Raw genomic sequence first — 22,380 nt, forward strand, 5'->3', positions numbered from 1 at the left:
AGCACCTCTTCGTCTAGCTCAGGGTCTGAGTAGGTCAAGGGGAGGATTTCTCATGAGGTGATGTTCTCAATCTGGCAGATCAAAAGGCTTTATTTGCTGTAGTCCAAAAAGAGAAGGATATTGCAAGGGAGATGGTGAATAGGGACGTTCTCTCTACACTCAAATCTACCCCAATCTTTCCATCAGCTGCTGATAACCACATGAAAACACAGGACTGCATTCTTCTAGTCAGATGAATCAGGTGGTATTTTAAACTTGTGTCTGAAAGTCTTTCCCTCCTCCCCCAACACACACAATCACAAAATAACAAACACCAGTGTTGGAAGGAATCTTAGGAACCATCCAGTAAACTTCCTCATGTTGCAAATAAGGAAACTGAGGCCTAGAAACTAGACATGCCCAAGGTTCCACAGCTATGCAAGTCAGCCAGGACAGTACAATCACCTCAGGAAGGGGAAAGGCAGCAATGTGATTTTGGCCAGTAATCTTTACCTTAAAAGCTTATTACACACTCCCTGTAACTGCACACTCCGGTGCATCCAACTGACAAACGAGAAAACGCACTCTCCTTTGAACAAAAAGCGTGAGTTCCACGATACAGAGCCACTAGCCATTGCTACTTCTCCCCTCAGTAAAATAAATCCACGCACAAAAAACACAAAATTCCCAGCAGGGACATATACCAAAACAGGAAGTCTAACATTCTACTGATTTAGAAGACAGCTGAGATAACCATTAAGGAAGACCATCTTCACTGCAACCCACTCTCCCACCCATCACCCCAAAACAAAAGGAAAATGAAGGAAATGCTCTTTAGTAGAGTGGGAAAGGTCTCTTTCCCCGTTTATAGGGCTCACTGACCACAAGGATCAAAGCAAAGACAACCAGGGCACTGAAAAGTGAAGGGAGAGCAAGGCTGAACACTGAGGGGCTGACCCGTGATTGGAGTGGCTTGAGAAGTGGCAGGGGGAACAGGGCACTGGAATGAGAGAGGGCTGGAGCGAGGGTCAGCAGGGCGCGCGAGTGAGAAGAGGAATGGAGGGTCAGCAGTGGCTTCAATGGGTAAGGGTTCAAGGCATGAGTAGAGGAGGTTAGGGGGTCAGAAAGGTCCCAAGACAGAATGGGTAAGAGGTCAGTGGCAACAGGGTCCCGGACAGAGAAGAGCCAGGAGGGTGTGAGCGCGCCGCGGACCTCCCACTGCTCCAGAAGACGCGCCATGTCTGCATCATTGTAATCGCGAATATCCTTCTTCTTCTTCCGGGGAGGTGGGGTAGACTCGTCGGGCGTCCCGGGCGAGCCTTCGGCCGCGCAGGACCCAGGCGGTGGTAGCAGCAGCAGCAGTAGGTCAGAGGCACAAAGCAGGACCACGGCCTTGCGCGCCCAGCTGGAAGCCGCCATTTTGGCCTCGCCGCGCAGCGCCGCAGACACGCCGCTCGGACCTGCGCGGTCCCCGCCTTGCACACGCCTTCCTCTCCGCCTTCCCGAGGCCCCGCCTCCCGGCGCTCGCTCGCCTACCGGGCCCCGCCCTGTCCCGTTTCCTCGTCCCCCGCCTCTGGAAGTCCCACCCCCCCGCCATTTTGGCCCCGCCCGCCCCACTGGCTCCTCCCCTTGGTCCGGCTGAGGCGCTCTGCGCTGGCTGGGTGGGTTCCCGAGTGCTCATTTTCGTTTTCTGTCAGAGGCCGACCTTTTTCTCTGGAACGCACAGGCCAGGTCCAGAAGTTCCTTCAGGGCCTCCAGGAACCACTAACCAACGTCCCTGTTGACCTCAGTTTCTCGCCTGTGAAATAAATTGGAAATGGAAGTTCTGGAGGCTGCCTCAGCTCTAAAAAGCCCATTTCTGGATGTCAGACGTTTATCCTCAGTCTCTTGCAATTTCCTTTGAGAACAGCCAGTTAAAAAGGAGTGGCAGGCAGGTAGGGCAACTTTTTTCAGAAAGTCAGAAATAGGTCGAGCCCACTGCTTTCCTCATCAATAAAGAGGATTCAGTTCAACCAGCTTTCAATATTTGTCATCTCCTAAACTTGAAGGAAAAAAAAATTTTTTTTTCAAAAAGATTACTATTCATCCCCCAAAAAGCTTGCCTTTCTTTGATTTCAACCTAATACTGTAGGCTCTGACTAATCCTTGTCAAGGCTGAATCATGCTACTTTTTGTTTCATAAAAAGATTTTGGCCAGAGATGCTTTTGAGATTTTTCTTGTTTTAAACAGCTCATCAGCTGATGTCTTTAAAATGTTTAATTACATAAGAAGACCTTAAAAAAAAAAAAAAGGCCGCACGGTGGCTCACACCTTTATAATCCCAGCACTTTGGGAGGCTGAGGTAGGACAATAATTTGAGCTCAGGAGTTTGAGACCAGACTGGTCAGTAAAGCAAGACCCCCATCTCTAAAACAAACAAACAAAAAAACCCTTTCATTCTTTATACTGCTGCACAGTTTTATTTGGTATTGTTATATTAATAGTTTATTTTCTTATTGATGGGCATTTTTTACCAATTATTCTGCTATTACAACAAAAAAGAGCTGTAGTAAACCTTTTTCAAGCCTTGTTTGGATAGGATTAGTAGGCTACATATAAAAGAAAACTGACTTTTAAACGTGGCTTAAACAAGATAAAAAGTTTGTGATTGATTTTTATTTCACAGAAGCAGTGGAAACTCGAATCTAGGACTGGTATGGTGGCTCCTCAGCCATCTGGTACTCGGCCTCTTCCTCATCCTTCTATCATATTGGCCTGTGCCTTCCACCATCAAGGTCACAAATTCCAGGATGGCTACTGGAGCTCCAGTCATCAAGATGACATTCAACCAGAGGAAGGGAGAAGGAAGGCAGGCCAAACCAAGCACACCTTTCAAGTGGAGTCAACTTCTTTTAAGCAGCCTACTTGAACATGGCATACATTTCTGTTTACATCTCATTGGCTGGAACCTAGCTCTCCAAGGGAGGCTGAGAAATTGTCTTCTAGTTGTATACATTGTCATCTCAAATAAAATTAGGATTGTAATAAAGGGAAAAGAATAAAGTGGAGGTTGAGTAGGCAACTACACCTGCGTTCCTTCACTCTTAGGACCAATGCAATTTAAATTTTCTCACACTGTAGGGGTGGCTGATATTCTACATATTCATGCATGCATCTATATGTAAACGCGCTAAGCTGTGACCTTTCCTATTGACATTGAGCAGAAACAACTCATAAGATTTTTTTCTTTTGTGAAATCATAGGGGAAATGTCATGAGCTTTCTCCCCAGAGCACATTGCTCCACCCAGTGGCTTGGAGCCCTATCCTGGTGCAGTCATACTGAAAAACATGCACAGCTGTGGCCGATCATGTGCTCTGTTGGGAGGGGTCACCCTGATAATTCATATTGCCAGTTTCAAAGTTAAGGGGCAAAGGTGCTGGGGTTCTTGGCCCACATATCTAGTTATAGAGAGTAAGATCATTGGAAGTTTTACAGAAATTGTTGGGAATGTGTAGAAAGTTTCAGGGCTGCTGACTTTCCTCTAAGGAGGAAATCAATTCAGTATATAATCCACTGATGTGAAAACATCTGGATCAATTGCATTTTCAACATTTGGATATTTGAAACTTACCTTAGTGTTTGGAACTTGATTCCATTCAACTCAGGGGGAATTTTATTTACCAAAGACCTACTGTTAACCAAGAATCAAGTGAGGCTCTGATGCAAAAATGAATATAACGAGATCCTTACTCTTGCAATTTTGGACTGGCAGAGCAGATAAACAATACACAGTAAATTTCGTGCAGATTACAGGAGATCCAGGTCCAAAGGGATGATGTGATGAAGATGATAATATCTCCATTTTAAATAAGAGGAAATTCTGGTTTTAGAAGTATACAATTTGTCTGAGGCTGCACAGCTAGTGCAGTGGCAAGGCAAGAATCTAAGCCGAGGTGTACTGGACAACAAGGTCCAGTCTTTCCTGGAGTCCTTCTTCCACCACAGCACCATCTAGGTTAATCAGTGAGGCACTCAGGATAGTTAAATTGGGAGCCAAATGGAAAATGGATTGAAAAGTCTGAGCCAGGAGCACTCAGATGGGACAAGAGTCTCTGCCAGGTCCCAGGTGGTGCAGTGTAGGCTGGAGAGGACAGATGTGAAAGGTTGTGTCCTCATGGCCTAAGTAAAGCCTCAAGTCTCTTCAGTGCTCTGAGGTTAATACTAACTCCACCTCTAAGTGATTCAGTGACTGTGGATGGTAAAGCTGAATCTCAGATATAATTAGTGTCTTAACCTGAGCTCATCCTAGCATGCATCATTCCACAACAGAGGAGGGTGAAGCAAGACTTTCTAGTACTATTTGGAAGCAGGCAAGGGTAATATCGAAAATGTTGAAAAACTGGAGTAAAAATGACCAAGTAATCAGAATGGAGGCAGATGAGCTGATGGGTACAGTCACCACTGTGCCAAATATTAACCCTCTAATGACTGACTCATGGGAAGGCATAGGAGGAGGGGCCTGGGGATGGGCTGAGAGAGGTAATGAATATTTACCATTTTGCACTTTTGCTGCTTTTTAATCCAATGTAAGAACAGACATACTGCATACTTCCTGGGCTTTACGAGCCCCTAAATTTACTCACTTAAAAAATTTAATTACATAGAAAGACACGAATCATTCATTGTAGTTGTTAAATATTGGTAGCAACTAACTGGTTGCCTTTTGTTGGAATTTCAAATTTTCAGTAGACAATGTGACTGGCTCAGTCTGAAGCAGGTGTCCATTCCTGGTCACCACCATTATTTGTGAGCAGAAAAGCATACTCACAGAGTTAAACATAATAGTATTTGTGTTTTCCTAGCTGGGCATGGTGGCTCATGCCAGTAATCCCAGCACTTTGGGAGGCTGAGGCGGGCAGATCACCTGAGGTCAGGAGTTTTGAGACCAGCCTGGCCAAGATGTTGAAACCCCGTTTCTACTAAAAATACAAAAATTAGCTGGGTGTGGTGGAACCTGTAATCCCTGCTACTCCGGAGGCTGAGGCAGGAGAATTGCTTGAACCCGGGAGGCAGAGGTTGCAGTGAGCCAAGGTTGTGCCACTGCATTCCAGCCTGGGCAACAGAGCAACACTGTCTCAAAAAAAAAAAAAAAAAAAAAAAAAACAACCAAAAAAACCTTATAAATCAGTAAGAAAAAGATGAACAACCAAATGAAAAATGGGCTGGGACATGAATGGGTAATTCCCAAAAGAATAAATATAAATGGCCAGTTCACATATGGCAGAAACAAAACATAACACAGAATCTCTCTAATATAAACAAAATGCAAATTCAAACATGTTATAATTTTTTAATTATCAGTTGATCCTGGATAAAAATATAGACAGTATACACTGTTGGCAAGGCTGAGGAAAGAAGCCTTCTCATTCACTTCTGGGGGGATGGAGTTTTCTGCTTGAAAATTAGGTGAAATGTATCAACTCCCCCTCCCCGTAAAAAAGTGCATAATCTGATTAGCAATTCCACTTCCAAGAACTTGACTCTGAGGAAACAGACAATGAAAATAATAGTAATGCTAATAATATTGAGCACTTACTATGCCACAGGTACTCTGCTGAGTGCTTTCTGTGTATTTCTTCACTTACCCAATGTAACAAGCCTATAACACTCTCCATGAGTGGGGAAAACAAGAACAACTCTAAGTGTTGCAAAAATTGTAGACTATAAAATCTACATTTACAGTTGCAAGCTGTATTCCACACATACAATGGGTAATAAGTAATCATTAAATATATCATATATATTTGTTGCTACTAAAGATGTTCATTTTATACTATTAAATGATTTTAAATGCTATTAAAATTATACAAGTATATATCTATATATAGGAAAAGAGCTGCAAATATGTATACGATGGCTGTCTCTAAGCAGTGAGATTCCAAAATATTTTAACCTTTTCTCTGTATTTTCTATTTTTCTTCACATCTAACATACATCAGTTGTGGTGTGTTGTTTTGTTTGTTTTATTAAGATAGGGTCTTGCTCTGTTACCCAGGCTGGAGTGCAGTGGCATGATATTGGTTCTCTGCAACCTCCACCTACCAGGCTCAAGGAATCCTCCCACCTCAGCCTCCCATACCACACCTGGCTAATTTTTGCACTATTTTTTTCTTTTTTGAGACAGAGTTTTGCTGTGTAGCCCAGGCTGGAGTGCAGTGGTGCAATCTCAGCTCACTGCAACCTCTGCTTCCCAGGCCCCAGTTCAAGCAATTCTCCTGCCTCAGCCTCCTGAGTAGCTGGGATTATAGGCACATGCCACCATGTCCAGCTAATTTTTGTATTTTTAGCAGAGATGGGGTTTCACCATGTTGGCCAGGCTGTCTTGAACTCCTAACCTCGTGATCCACCTGACTTGGCCTCCCAAAGTGCATTTTTTCTTTTTTTTTAAAGAGATAGATTTTTACCACGTTGCCCAGGCTGGTCTAGAACTTTTGGGTGCAAGCGATCCACCCACCTCGCCCTCCCAGAGTGCTGGAATTATAGGCATGAACTGCTGCGCCTAGCCCACTTGTGCTTTAAAAGGAGAGACACACACAAACACTGCGGCTTACAAAATGTGAATTGGTACCTTTCTTTCCACCAAGATGTAAGGAGGAAAAATCTAATTTCAATAGAAATTATCAGAATAATACATGTAATTCAAATTATCTACAATACTGCAATGGCCTTGAAAATTTGGGAATGAGATCTGAATCTCCAAAGAAGGCAGGACTTTTCTCTGTGTCATCTGAAAAAATTACATGTACTTTGCAGCACAGATATATGCAGTTATGTTTACAAAATTCAGTCTGTTTCCAAAGAACCACCTCCCTGGACTGTCCCAAACAAGCTGTAAGAAAAATGAGGTGAACATACTTGCTAAGCAAACAGGCCTCAGGCCTCCCCTTCAATCTTAGGGTTGTGAGCTTTTAGGTTATGACCAGACCTAGACTGTACCCCTGCTGTTGTTTCATCAATGTCCATGACTTTCTGTCCATTACTGAATGAAAGTTGTGAGCAGTCTGAGTTTGGTTCAATTAAAGGATGCCTTTCTTGTGCAGAGATTTAACAAATGAAATAATTCATTACCTATTGTCATAAACACTCAATACATTAAGTGTGGGGGAGAGATGCACAGATCAAGTCCCTGCCCTTAGAGATGATAGGGTTGTGGAGAGAGATACACCAACAGTTACAAGTACTTGACACCACTCTGAAGAGGAGCAGGCATCACAGTAGCTACAAGGGGGGAAGAAATACCTGGGTCTGTCTGAAGGATCAGGGAGCCTCCTTGTGAGGCACCAATAAATCTAATCACTATGTAGTTACTGAATACCAGGCACCATGAGAGATGTCAAAACTTGGTCAGGCATGATTAGTGTTAGGAGTCCAGGGTGCCTGAAACTTAGCACTTGTTTTTTCTCTTCTCCAGGATGCTGGAAAATGGAAAATACATCCAAAGATGACTGGCCACTAGATGAATGGGGCACAGAATTTATTAATCTGTGGAAGCAAACTTTGCCTCCATGGAGGGTGCTCTGGTAAACTACTGCAGAAAATTCCAGATCTCCTAGACGTCAGGACCTGCAGGCTCAGGTATGCCTGCCAAGGTATAAATGGTCTAGCACACAGGGTCCCTTACACACCCAGCTGCAAGTGAACAAAGAGAAAGCATGGAGGAAGGCAGGGTGGAAACTGGGACTGGGGAGGAAATGGGAGTGATGTGTGAGGTTCTGCCCCAGTGTTCTTACTGGATGGGAACAAAATATACCAAGAGAGCAAGAGGACATGCCGGGTAAGGAGAGCAAGCTGTTAAGACAGTGATCTTGTTCCTTGGTGAACCAGGGGCTGTTGTCATGCATCACCTATGACAATGAGGGAATCTGGGGAAAAGAGGGAGAGATATAAATTCCTCTCTTTTACAATAGATAGTGAAAGGGAAATAATGAAGGGTGATGTCTGCATATGTAGAAGAAAGATAGCCTGAGATGTAATTGGCCCATTTGTGTGCACAAAAGCAAAATAGAGGGACACTGCTCCAAAGGGAAAAATAATTAGGGCACAGAATGCCTCATACTGACCACCAGGTGGTACTACAGACCAAACACAGCTTGGTTGTTGGTCCAGAAAGTCTGGGGTAGTGTTAAGTTGGGTTTCAAAACGCAGAGTGGCCAGACAGGCTCACACCTGTAATCTCAGCACTTTGGGAGGCTAAGGTGGGAGGATCGCTTGAGGCCAAGGGTGTGAGACCAGTCTGGGCATCATAGTGAGACTGTGTCTCCAAGACTTTCTCGGTACAAAATAAATAAATTTTTGATAGAATGAAAAGATCCAGAGTGCTTACAATGGAATACTGTTTACCCATAAAAAAGAAGAGAAATTCCCATGTATGCTACAATATCAGAGAATCTTAAAGACATTATGTTAAGGCCGGGCGTGGTGGCTCACACCTGTAATCCCAGCACTTTGGTAGGCTGAGGAGGGCGGATCACGAGGTCAGGAGATCGAGACCATCCTGGCTAACACGGTGAAACCCCGTCTCTACTAAAAATACAGAAAAAAAAATTAGCCAGGCATGGTGGCAAGCGCCTGTAGTCCCAGCTACTTGGGAGGCTGAGGCAGGAGAATGGCATGAACCCAGGAGGTGGAGCTTGCAGTGAGCTGAGACCGTGCCATTGCACGCCAGCCTGGGCAACAGAACGAGACTCTGTCTCAAAAACAAAAAAAAAGACATTATGTTAAGTGAAATAAGCCAGGCACAAAATAACAAATATTGTATGATTCAACATGAGGTACTTAGAGTAGTCAAATTCATAGAGAAAGTAGAATGGTGGTTGCCAGGGACTGGAGGAAGGGGGAGTGGGGAGCAGTCACTTAATGGGTATGGAGTTTCAGTTGGGGAAGATAAAACCTTTCTGGAGAGAGAGGATGGTGATGGTTGCACAATAAAGTACTTAACAATGGGTAAGATGATTTTGTTATTTTACCACGATTTTAAACACAAAAACAAAACAGAGTGCCCATAATGTTCTCTTATACCAAGTGGTGGATACACCTTCTAAAACAGGTAAGAGAGGAGGTAAAAGATGTTTCCCCAATCCTGCCTGTCTCAGCCTGTCAGTTCCACTTGTCCTGCCCAAATCCTCAGTTTTCTTTGTACCGTGTTCACTTACTTTTCATCAAATGCCTATTCAGTGTAGGCCTTGAGCCAGTACTGAGAATGCATTCTCTAGGGGCCAGGCCATTTACCAGCTCTCTCTCATCCACTCCATTTACCTTCTTCCAGTCAATCCCCAGTCCACACATTTTCCACTTTCTTCTTTCACTCAACATCCATTAAAAAAAAAAAAATACTATCTTAGTCCATTTGAGCTGCTATAACAAAATACCTTAGACTTGGTAATTTATAACTAACAGAAATTTATTGCTCACAGCTCTAGAGTTGGGAAGTACAAGATCAAGGCCCCAGCAAGGGCCCATTCCTCAGAGATGATGCATCCCCTATGTTGCTGTATCCTCCCATGATGGAAGGGCAAAAGAGGCGAACAGCTCTCTCACACCTCTTTTATAAGGCCACTAACCCCATTCAAGAGGGCTCCACGTCATGACTTAGCCACCTCCCAAAGGCTCACCTTGTAATACTGTCACACTGGTGGTTAAGTTTTAACATATGAATTTGGGGGTCAGATCATAGCAAATACTTTTGATTTATATTTTTAATTTTAAGAGAGGGTTAGAAGGGGTAATAGGTGGAGTTTTCTAAAGAAAAAGCCATTGCTTGAGTGACTCTAAGGACAGACACCAACAAGCCATCCTCTAATTAGACTAAAAATATGCAACAGCAACAAACAACCCTCAAATCTCTGTGACTTAACACACCAATAGTTCACTGTGTGCTCACATTACATGTCCACTATAGATCAAGAGGGTCTGCTCCACGTGGTCACCTAGGCTTACAGAGGCTCCACCAACTAGAATGCAGTCTCCCTGGTACTTACAGGAGAGTAAGAGAGTGGAGAATTACAGATTGGCTTTTCATTGTCTCAGCCTGAAAGTAACCTACATAGCTTCCCCTTACATTTCACTGGTCAGAAAGAACCACATGGCCCTGCCTACCTGCAAATATTGTATCTGTGAAGCCCAATTATCTTTGCTATAGGTTTTTTACTCTGTGCTCTCACTGAACCAATAGTGAAATTGTGACTGTTTCTTGTGAATCTACTCCCCTCCCTGGACTCTAATCTTTAAGAGAGGAGGCCTCATATTACGTATTATGTTAACTTTGGTGCCTAGCACAAGACTGGTGCTCAGTGATTGTGGAGTGAATGAACAATGGGACAAAGTAAAGGTGAACCTAAAAAAAGGTGAAGGCAGTGCCTGGGAGGATCAGTTTAGAAGGAGTTTCCCTATCTGAAAAATGAAACAGGGAAGGCCAAGAACACAATGCTATCAGTTTTAAAAATGAAACCAAACCTCACTGAATAGAGTGGACAGTCTGTGTGTAACACAACTCATTGTTGGGGTGGGTTTCCATCAACAACAAAACAGACTGCATATGTAGAGGAAAGGGAAAATGGGACCCCCAGGGGCACTAAGTGGCTTTGGAAAAAAAAAATCCCCTGATCTTAGAGCAGCCTCATGAATAAACTAGGCACAGAAGAGTCTGACTTCCCTCTCATAAATTTTTGGAGCTAAGAGGGACTAACGTGCAATTCCTGGGTCATCATGGAGAAACCTTGACTTATCCAACTGTTTTCTTTTTTCTCTTGTAGAAGAAGAAAGGAATTAATCCTACAGAATTGCTTCCTAATTCAAGTCAGTTTTATTGACCTCGGTTTGCAAAATAAGTGGGTTCATCTAGATTCTAAAGATATTTAAGGATACTTTACGTTATAAGTAGGATGACCATCCAGGTTTGAACCTGCTGTTCATGGTTAATTTATTAATAGCATGTCTCACAGTTCATTCACAGAAATGACGTCATTCTAGTTAAAAGTAACATTTTTAACTGACTGGAGAAAGGTGACTTGGAGTTCTAGGAAGGGACAGAGAACAAACATTTCCGTTGGCTCAGCACGCCCAGCCTATATTGGGCTGGGCACCTTAGCGTACCTGTTTCAGGACTGCGAGACTGGCGTTTTGCTGGGAGTAGCCCAGGTGTTTTAACCACTTCCTGAAAAACAAGGTCCAGTAAAAAGAGGCTGGGAGTAAGCGTGGGCTCCTGTCCCTGCCATATGCTGTCTTCCTGATCTTGGGAAGTCATTTCAAGCACCTAATCATCAGTTTCCTTATCTGTGAAACTAGAGTAATAATGTTTCCCTCCAAACGCTGTCTTATTTAATTCATTTAACAGCAGCCACTATTATTCCATTATACAGACGAATAAATAGACGTTATGAGGGGGCAAACTGCGCTGATCAAGGCTCATAATTCTAACAGCTACTGTTTAGGAACCAAGTACTCAAGCAGCCTGTGCACAGTCTCTAGTTTCTAGAAGAGAAGGCGGATACTTGGAGAGATAACTTGAACAAGGTCATGGAACTCATAAATGGCTTGAGAAAGGCTGATCCTAGGAAGTCTGGTTCAGAGCCCGCGCTCTCACTGCATAAGGCATATTTCAAGGGAGGAAGGGGCAAGCATCTAGCCCTACTCTTGGGACTCCACATCCAGTGCTCTTTTCCTCTTTTCATTACACTGCACTGCTGGTCAGAAACCCATCGCGGAAGTGGATCAAACACAACAAAGGGCAGCGGGCGTTGGAAAACCGGGCGAAGCCGCGCAGACCAAGATGACCCGCCGGCCCCAACAAATCACCAGGGGCCAGTATCGAGTGTCCTCCTGCCTTCAGCCCGGAGGCCAGGTCACCTTTTAGAGTTCCTCTCTTGGCGGGGAGGAAGCGTGGAGCCCCCTGGTCCGGCTAAGAGCTTACGTAATGCCCGCGGACGGCTGCGCCCCGGTCTCCCATGGGTGTGCGCAGAGCCCCCGGCCCGGGGCAGGCCTTCCCCTGTCCGCTTCCCCAGTCTCTCGGCCAACGACCACGGGGGGATCCGTGACCACCGGCCCCACGCCGGTGGCGTCCGCGTTGGGCGGCGGCGTCCCCGCAGCCACCCAGCTTCCCGGGGGAGGAGCAGCGCATCGCGCAAGCATCCGGGAGCGGCGGAGGGGGCGGGAGGAAGGACGAGAGGAGGAAGCGGGATTTAAACGAAAGGCGGTGACGCCACACAAAAGATTTCTATAGGCTCCAGGGAGGTTACGGCCGAGGCGGCGGCGGCGGCGAGCCCGGGGGCGAGGCGCGGACGGGAAGAGGAAAAGCCTCCGGCAGCCCCTGCGGGCGGCGGCATAGCCACGGCCGCGCTCCGAGGTGAAGCCGCGCGCGGAGAGGAAGCGGGTGTTTTTCCCTCTGCCTTTCGGCCCCCGCCCTTCCTTTCAGTTTCTCCCGGCTCGTTCGGAAGTTGGCGGTTGACAAAAATGGCAGGAGCCGGGACCCGGGCCGGTTGCCGCAGCGCCGGGGGGACCTTCTGAGTTGGCCCGGTCGCAGAGAGACTCGTGCAGGGGCGTCCGATGCGCGGGGCCCTGGGTCTCGGGAGAGCTCAGCCGCTGTGGGCCCCAGACGAAGAGGCGACAGGGATGGACTCGCGTCGACAGCCAGCGGCGGGCCGCCGGGCGCGCGGTCTGGGAGGGCGTGCCGCCGCGGCGCCGGGCCGCGCGCTGTGAACCGGCGAGGCGGGAAGGGGCCGCCGCGGCGCTCGGCACGCCCGGGCGTGGCGGGCGGGCGAGAGCTTGAGCGCGATCCGGGCTGCCGCTGTGCGCAATCAGTGCAGGCTCCCGCTCGGCTCTGACTCGGCACGGCAGCGACAGCGCGGGCCACACCCTCTGCCCTGCTGCTGCCGGCGCCGCTTCCCGAGAGCGGGAGGCAGGCGATGCGCCCGGGGCGGCCGCGCGTCTCGGAGAGCCAGCCCCGGCCGCCGTCGCAGGGAAGTGCCGCCTGGCGGGGTCACGGCGCCTGAAGCCCACGTGCGCTGCCAAGCCCGAGGTGGCCTCGAGCGCGGCGGCTGAGAGCAGAGTCTGCCTGTGCTGCCTCCCGCGCTCCTCCCCGAGGAAAGGATTTTGATTTCAAAGAAAGGAAGGAAGGAAGGACAACTCCCAGCTTCCCCGTCCCGCCCTCACCTCTCCGAGGGCCGGGCCAGGTCATGCCCAGGAAGGCGGCGGCGGCGAACCAGCAGAAGGGACTTTCCTGGCCTCCCGGCGACGAGGAGCGCGGACAGTGAGTTTGCTCTGCCGCGGTTCATGGTTCCTGCAAGCCTTCTAGGAGGCCGAAAGCTGCAACCCCTCCCCTTGCCCCGAAGAGCCTTCCTCGTTCTCTGGCCCTCGGGCCCACCCCGCGCCGCCCGGGCTCCCGCCGCCGCAGCCCAGTGCCCTCTGCCTGCGGCGGTGGATGGCATGATGGTGCGAGGAAGGCACCGCGGCCTTGGCCAGCTGAGTCGCGACGGCCGCCGGGGCGGCGGCATTGGCCGCGGCAGCGGCGGTTGTAGCGGGGTCCCCAGCGGCATGCCAGTGCCCCCCGGGCGCGATGGCTAGCGGCAGCGCCGGGAAGCCCACTGGCGAGGCGGCTTCTCCGGCTCCTGCGAGCGCCATCGGCGGGGCCAGCTCGCAGCCGCGGAAGAGGCTGGTATCCGTCTGCGACCACTGCAAGGGCAAGATGCAGCTGGTAGCCGACCTCCTGCTGCTGTCGAGCGAGGCGCGGCCAGTGCTCTTCGAGGGCCCTGCCTCCTCTGGTGCCGGCGCCGAGTCCTTCGAGCAGTGCCGGGACACCATCATCGCGCGCACCAAGGGGCTCTCCATCCTCACCCACGACGTGCAGAGCCAGCTCAACATGGGCCGCTTCGGGGAGGCGGGGGACAGCCTGGTGGAGCTGGGCGACCTGGTGGTGTCGCTGACCGAGTGCTCGGCCCACGCGGCCTATCTGGCAGCTGTGGCCACGCCGGGCGCCCAGCCGGCGCAGCCGGGCCTGGTGGACCGCTACCGCGTGACGCGCTGCCGCCATGAGGTGGAGCAGGGTTGCGCCATGCTGCGTGCCACGCCACTGGCCGACATGACTCCGCAGCTGCTGCTGGAGGTGTCGCAGGGCCTGTCTCGCAACCTCAAATTCCTGACGGACGCGTGCGCCCTGGCCAGTGACAAGTCACGGGACCGCTTTTCCCGCGAGCAGTTCAAGCTGGGCGTCAAGTGCATGAGCACCAGCGCGTCGGCGCTCCTGGCTTGCGTGCGCGAGGTGAAGGTGGCGCCCAGTGAGCTGGCGCGCAGCCGCTGCGCGCTCTTCAGCGGGCCCCTGGTACAGGCAGTCAGCGCCCTAGTAGGCTTCGCCACCGAGCCGCAGTTCCTGGGTCGCGCGGCAGCTGTGAGCGCCGAGGGCAAGGCGGTGCAGACCGCCATTCTGGGCGGCGCCATGAGCGTGGTGTCGGCCTGCGTGCTCCTGACCCAGTGCCTCAGGGATCTGGCACAGCACCCCGACGGGGGCGCCAAGATGTCGGACCACAGGGAGAGGCTGAGGAACTCGGCCTGCGCCGTGTCTGAAGGCTGCACCCTGCTATCTCAGGCTTTAAGGGAGAGGTCTTCGCCCAGGACTTTACCGCCAGTGAATTCCAATTCTGTGAATTAGCACCCCATCCCCATACCCCTTCTTCCACCCCCAGACTAAAGGAAGATACTTACTCTCTGCCCCTCACCATTTATACCAAAGAAATCATAGGTGAAACCCCCTACCCTCCCCAACGGTAAATGCTCGAGAGGAATCTTAAGGCAGGGCCATACACACAACCTGCACACGCACTTGGAGGGCCCACGTGTCTGTCCACCAGGCCACACGCAGTAGGGACTGGAAGATGGAAGATGTGTCATCTGCTGGTTGCGTTATCACTCCCTCCCCCTACCCCAGCCCGTCTTCCGGAATTTCTCAACTAAATTTGATTATTGGGCAGGAAGGAGGTCATGGGTTCATTTCATTTTTTTGTGTTTTTAATTAAAAAAAAGGTTACCTCAGTTTTCACTCCTTAGACATGGATGTAGCTACCTTTTTTGTATGTCTTTTTTTTTTTTTAAGCAATCGTGTTGAAGTAGGAGCATACTTAGTGTGGAAAGGGTATGAATTTGCCATGTGATTTGCAAATGGGGGGAAGCTACTGTGAGTGTGTGTTTTTTTAATTTACACTATAGAGTGATTTTTTCCCCCAACGTCAAGTTTTTACCTTGCATGTACTGGAGTATTTATTTCATCTATTAAAATGTTATGTTTCTCAGATGGCTTTTTGCAATTATTGTTGATTTTTCAATAATTGTAATTTTGCATGCTGCGTATGATGTATGGGAAGGTTCTGTGGGAAGGCTATTTCAATAGTAGTGAGGCAGGCTCCCAGTTCCCAACCCTTTCTACTTTTTCCTCAAGAAAAAGTACTGCTCAAGAAGTACTCGCTTGAGCAGCCTGGAACTGAAGAGATGACTATGCATAACATTCTATTTTCAAAGGCAGGTGACACAAATGGGATTGGGTTATGTAGAGTGCTTGGGACGGTTTTGTCTCATTTTTCCTGGAAAGTGATTTAGCTCCCTTTGTCTCCGCTTACCTTTCCATCATCATGAACAGTGGCTCAGGCTGCTTGAATTCTGATTTGTATTCTGCCTATCATTTTTAGATTAAAGCACTTCCTAATCCTGTGTGGTATGCCAGCCTTCCCAACTCAGTCTCTATGGATGGAACTGTAAAAGTACTGTACATCAAGTGAGAATAGTTAGCATCTTTTATGTACACAGGTCCATTCAGACAAGAACCTTATGGTTTCAGAAAAGATATAGAGAGGGTCCTAGACTGCTTAATAGAGGAAAGAAGTATCATGGAAAGCTTGTTAAGAATGTTCTAGAGCCACAACATAATTGTAGGCCAAGGGCTTATTTTTGTGACCTTGATCTGAGATAATGCCATGGTTGATTGTGTGTTGGAAGAATCTTTCATTGAAATTTGGAGTAATATTAAGGTAGTTTGTTTTTTCTGTAGATATTTTTAGGAGTCTTTTTATGTGAGTGGTGGTGGAGTGTGAAGTTTTGTTGAACCTAGTTAAATTCTGAATATCTTCCCACTAAAAGCACAACAAATCTATTTACAGTGCCTGAAGCCTGGGAGGACCACATGAGTAAAAACTCGTTCGTGCTTTAGGTTTGTTCCCTTTACATTTTTCTTGGGATTTGTTGTGCTTAAACCTTTGCAGTTCCCACAGATCTGAAAAGAAAGCATTTTTTACTGTAATACATTAAGAGAGAGAACAAAGTCATATTGACTCTTTTATTTGTTTGAATCGCTGTTTTTATTACAAGGACATGAAATGCAACGTGTAAAAGTCTTCAGCCTGTATTGGGTAAGGCTAGGACTGTTTCACCGCCCTGAATTTGAAATTTGAAAAAGTCTTAAAGTGGTAGGGTACTTACATTTTTAAAAAAATGACTATGGGAGCAGTTTTTCTCTCTTAAATCCTGGTAAATTTCAGGTTTTTGAAGGCTTTAAAAGATGAAAATGACCTTGAGCATCTTTATTCCTCTCCTCTGTCCTTTAATGTTGGGATGGGGTTCAGGATGAAAGGGAGGTGGGATTCTAATTCATGTGCCAGTGACAATCCTGCATGCATATAGAAATTTTTATTTGTTGAATGTACACAAGTAATGATAGAGTTTGATTATACGGTTGATTTTCATATATCCTGTGCCGATCACAAAGAGTAAACTGAAAGGAACAAACGTTAAGTAAAATAAGGGCCAGGAATCTGTAAATCTGATATTAGATTAAGAAAAAAAGAATTGCCAATTTTTTTCTTGGACTCTTTCCTTGCAGAAGCAATTTTCAGGACAACTCAAGCCAGGAAAAAAAAAATAACTTCCCCTATCTGTTTGGATGAAGTTAGCTAGTCACTAAATGAATTTTGAAACCTCTTACCTAAATGATAGTTGCTCTTGGTGTTTCTGTATGTTCTACATTTGGTCATGTAACATGCATAATCTCTATCCTCTAAAGTTGATAAAAGTTCTAAACTTAAGTGTTTTCACTGTCCCTGCACCCCCCACCTCCCATTTATAAAATAAAGCTCAGGGCTTTTCTTCCAGCAGGTGTCTTGAAATGAATTCTGCTTGTACTTTTTTCCAGCAGATTTCTAGAAGCCAGAGTGAAGAATGCCAGGCAAGGGAATTGGGCACAGGTCTTTGATATTTTAACTTTTCTCTAATGTTCCAGGTTGCTAAACTTGTTTTTAAAATAGCCCCTGATGTTTAAAAAAAAGCAGCGTCTCAGACCTGTTTCATAATAGGGTTTAATAAGGTCAGCAGAGAACTGGTTCCAGGAATAAAATCAGAGTGGCCTGTTTTTTTGTTTGTTTGTTTGTTTTTTGTTTTTTGTGTTTTTTTTTGTTTGCTTCTTAATTTTTAAACTACACTAAGGTTAACTTAAGACATTAATCCTTGGGTTCTTCTGACTCCCGAAGGCAAGTTTTCTTACACAGGCTTAACGCACATCATCTTGACCAGGGAATGTTGAGAATCTTCTTCCTTTGAATGGTCATAAAAAAGGAAATCATGATGGCTAAGTTCTTTGAAGAAAAGACATTATTTATGATAGTCAACTCAGTAAATGGAACAAAAACAGTCTTTCAAACATAAGACTTACCCAGAAAAAAGCACAACTCTGTCTTTCTTTGCCTGTTTTAAGCATAGCCTTTATTATCCATTCCGGGTGATGATAGGAAATACAAAAATTATGTGATGTGTGTGTATTTGCCTTCTTCCCTACCCCTCACTGCACCCCCACCCCATCCTCATTTTTATAATTCTGGAAGCATCAGTTACATCTGATTGGTTATTTTATACACACTTTTTTTTTTTTTTTTTTTTTTTTTTTTTTGAGACGGAGTCTCGCTCTGTTGCCCAGGCTGGAGTGCAGTGGCGATCTTGGCTCACTGCAAGCTCCACCTCACGGGTTCACGCCATTCTCTTGCCTCAGCCTCCGGAGTAGCTGGGACTACAGGCGCCCGCCACCACGCCTGGCTAATTTTTTTCTGTGTGTGTGTGTGTGTGTGTGTGTGTGTGTGTGTGTGTATTTTTAGTAGAGACGGGGTTTCATCGTGTTACCCAGGATGGTCTCTATCTCCTGACCTCGTGATCCACCCGCCTCGGCCTCCCAAAGTGCTGGGATTACACGCGTGAGCCACCCCTCCCGGCCTTTTTTTTTTTTTTAAAGCTGGCATAGGGATCTAAAATATTTGGCAGTTTGGAACAGCTAATTTTAACAGAAACACCTGTTTTTCCGAATGAATGTGACTATGGTAACATGCAGATCAGGCAGAGGATTTGAGAAATGACTGCCAAAATTCTTTCTGAGCTTTGCTTAGTGAACGTGGAAGGATTTAGAGAAGAAATCCTTAAAGATTTAGTTGCATTTTCACCTGGGGCTGTTCTCTGGGCTGCCTTTTGGTTTGCAGCAACTGGAAGAGGCTTTAAGGAGACCATCTCTGAGTTTCCAGTGTGGGCACAGGTATTTGTGTTCCTCCCTGGCAAATTCTTGTCTTAATTTTTTTTTTTTTTTGGTAGGAGCATGTATGCAATTAATTGCTCCATTTTGACTAAGCAGGGTTTTGCTTTAGGGTTCTTTAGATAGGTGAGTTGTCTGCTTCGACTTCAGTGGCAGAGGGCTCTGAGATTTAACTGTCCGGGTATTATAAGGAAAAAGTGTGATACTAGTGTCTATGGTTGAGGTCAGTTTAATTTAACTGTGGACCCCTTAAGGTTAAGGGCTATAGTTCCCAGCATGTGTGTAATTTTTTCCTCTTTTTTTTAATGAATCTGTATATAAGATACTTGCAGCAAGTATACATAAGCAAGTAGTAAAATTGTTCCTGGAAATGAAGGTTATAATGGTCATTCATTCAGCAAATATTTACTGGGGACCAACTGTGTGTGCTGCTAGACACTGCTGGTGCTGGTGTGCAGCTGTGAGTGAGATGTGGGGGAAGGCTGCTGTCTAGACTCAGTGCTAGACTCAGACCAACCTCAGCTTGGTCTGTGGGACCCTCAGTGTCAGTCTTATCCTGGGCCCTACCTTCAACCTGTTCCATCAGAAACTTGTGAGGTGTGACAATTTGTGTTTTATCAAGCCCTCCCAGTTGATTCGGATGCATGCCCACTTTGGAGAACCACTGCCCTACAGGGGCTGTGGGTTTCTTTTTTATTCTCTGTCAGGTCTGAGTCTAGAGTACTTCTCTATCAGGAGGCATCAGCATTTCTGCAAATTACTTGTTTGCTCAGGTGGTTTTGTTCTCCTGGATATTTTGAGACCATTTCTCCAGATAGAGAAGACAAGTTGTTCTCTTGTTAATTTGAAATCTTTGAGAATCCAGGTTTTTCTTTTGGAGAGGGGGATGTGATTACAAGTACAGGGTTCTTCCCTACCTCCCACCACCCTTTTGAGATGAACTGAAAGCATGTAATAGTGAACTGGCAAAACAGCTTTCTATGTTTTTACATGTTGTTGACTCTTGTCCTGGAAAATGGAATAGCAGACAGTCTAATTAAAATTCAGCCCTTTAGCTCTTTGGTTGCCCAAGAAAGAACACTTTGATACTGAGTTTGTAAAGTACTATATTCGGAATCAGATGTAGTATACAGACTTATTCTAAAGGTCACTTTAAGTATAACCAAAGTCGGCAATATACTCAGGAAACATACTCTCTAAGGCTGACCATGCACCAGGAATTAGGATGATCTTTTAGAGTCTAATTCCTCAAAAGGGTGGCCCCAGAAGCTGGCATTGGCATCACCCAGAAACTTGGTAGATACACAGACTATTGGCCCGCCCTTGCCCAGACCTACCCAATTAGAGCCCTCTTTTTGACAGGTCCTCCCAGTGATTTCTGTCCCATAAATATTTGAGAAGCAGATAAAAGCAGTGGCCATGACTGAATCATAGTTTCATTCTTTACTGTGGGAACCTAGGCATTTATTATGTTTACTTAGATCTTTTTGGTTTATAAAGTGCTTTCATGTGTATTATGTAATTGGGTCCTTAGTGCAATCTTGTGAGGTGGGCAGGTATTACCGTGGATGTCATCTAAACATTTGTGCCTTGCTTTTCCCATTGTAAAAATTAAATGAATTCACATGAAATGTAAGTCCTTGTGATGAGCTTTATAAGACTGGTACCTGCCAGGCACGGTTGCTCAGGCCTGTAATCCCAGCACTTTGGGAAGCTGAGATGGGTGGATTGCTTAAGCCCAGGAGATCAAGACCCACCTGGGCAACATGGAAAGACTGTCTCTATTAAAAAAACAAAATGATAGCCAGGCATGATGGCATGTGCCTGCAGTCCCAGCTACTTGGGAGGCAGAGGTGGGAGGAGGATCACTTGAGCCTAAGAAGTCGAGGCTGCAGTGAGCCATCATTTCACCACAACACTCTAGTCTGGGGGATAGAGCAAGACCCTGTCCCCCCACGAAATTAAAAAAAAGACTAGTTCTGTCTTCTTCATAAAGTCAGCAGAAGTATGATCTAAAAAACTGTGTTAAAGTCAGTTTTCCGTAATAACCTTGCCTTTACCCTTCCAGTAATTTGACACAGCAAGTGTACTATAACATCCTCAAGGATGGCCCAGATGATGAGCATAGCTCTGTTTTCTCAGTCTCCCTCTGGGAAGGATTCTGTGTGGTTTCCAACCTCCTATCCAGATTCTCTGAAACATTGGGTATCTTATAATTTTAAAAGCACATCAGTCAAACATTTTAGACTTCAGGTAAGATTTGAATGCTAATTAAGATTTGTTAGCATAATTTAAAAGTGAATCCATTTACTGATCTTAAACTTTATAATTCATAGTTTGATTGACAAGTCTGTTTAAATGTCAAAGATAACATGTATCCAGATTTTGCTGAAGTAGACATAGAGAGGAAAATTTTTAAATCCAGTGTTTCAGGAAGGGAAATATATATGCTGTGCATTCAAGTTTAATGAACATACTGACCTGAAAAACTGCTGAAATTATAGTGCATCACCTAAGCTTTAATAGCTTCTGATTTTGTTCTAATTTTTCCAAATATTAGATGGTACTCCAGATACTATTTAAGTGAAAAATCATTTAGTTACCTTGGCTCTCTTACCAACTTTTTAAGAGACCTACATTGATGATAAACCTCCAGAAATTGGAGATTATTGTAGGAAACCCAGGTCCCCTTAGTGTTCACTGATGCCCTTTCAGTTTAACTTTTCTCATTTTGATGACCATCAACTTCCTGTTCTAAAATTAACTGGCAAGTCATTCTAGCATCTCCCTTCAGATAGTATTTTGGGTTAATGATTTTTCTAAATGTTTACTTGGCAGCTAGGTTTTACTTAAACATTCCTTCTCATGCAGGTTCCGTGATAAAGATATTTCTAAAAACAAAAGCATGCTTCTACTTTAGTTCTCACTTCAAATTTGATTTTTAAGGTATGTGGGCATTTTGTGTTTCAAACGCAATGCAGAACTCTCCGTAAGACTGACACAAATAGATCACCTGATATTTTAGCTGTCTTCATGATGGAATCATACTACTCTGGAGGAGTATTTATTATACTGTTTCTTTAAACTGGTTCTGCTGTGATTATTATGTAAGTGTGGCTGTGACGAAGGAGAGCCCCATGAAGATGGCTTTATATTCCGTTTGACTCAGCAACAATGACTCTAATAAACCAGATTGAAATGGGAGTTTTTCCACCCTGATTATCCACATAACTAAAGTAGATAGGTAAACTCAACTAAATAGATAAGAAATAATTTTAAAGATTCATCCTTTTTCTTTTCTTTTTTTTTTTTTGAGACAGTCTTGCTCTGTCACCCAGGCTCCCAGGCTGGAGTGCAATGGCATGATCTCAGCTTACTGCAGCTTCCGCCTCCTGGGTTCAAGTAATTCTCATGCCTTAGCCTGCCAAGTAGCTGGAACTAATTTTTGTATTTTCAGTAGAGACGGGGTTTCACCATGTTGGGCAAGCTGGTCTCGAACTCCTGACCTCACGTGATCCGCCTGCCTTGGCCTCCTAAAGTGCTAGGATTACAAGCATGAACCATAGTGCCCACTAAAGATGCATCCTTATAGGTGGCTCAAGTGTTCCAGTTCCCCTCATCCCTCTCTTTCTGGAGGGCAAGCAAAGCTTCTTGCCTACGAAGGTTTCTAGAAACACTGGCAATTCTTGACTTCACTGGGACGTTTTGCTTCATCCTGGGCAGCCACAAAACACCTTCTAGATTCACATTAATAATAAATGAATGCATTAGCCCATTGTCACATAGGGGCAAGTTGCTGGTAATGACACTATGCCATT

The 22,380-nt window shown here is 45.9% G+C and overlaps 1 protein-coding gene across 1 annotated transcript; it reads left to right on the forward strand.

Annotated features, from left to right (window-relative positions):
* Positions 1-11,914: 11,914 nt before the first annotated feature.
* TLNRD1 (talin rod domain containing 1) lies at positions 11,915-17,078 on the forward strand. Its single transcript, XM_010383309.2, has one exon. It carries the CDS (start codon positions 13,571-13,573, stop codon positions 14,657-14,659), a length of 1,089 nt encoding a protein of 362 aa, XP_010381611.1. The 5' UTR covers positions 11,915-13,570; the 3' UTR covers positions 14,660-17,078.
* The last annotated feature ends 5,302 nt before the right edge of the window (positions 17,079-22,380 follow it).

This window comes from Rhinopithecus roxellana, chromosome 5 (genome assembly GCF_007565055.1).
Source record: "Rhinopithecus roxellana isolate Shanxi Qingling chromosome 5, ASM756505v1, whole genome shotgun sequence".
Classification (NCBI taxonomy): domain Eukaryota; kingdom Metazoa; phylum Chordata; class Mammalia; order Primates; family Cercopithecidae; genus Rhinopithecus; species Rhinopithecus roxellana.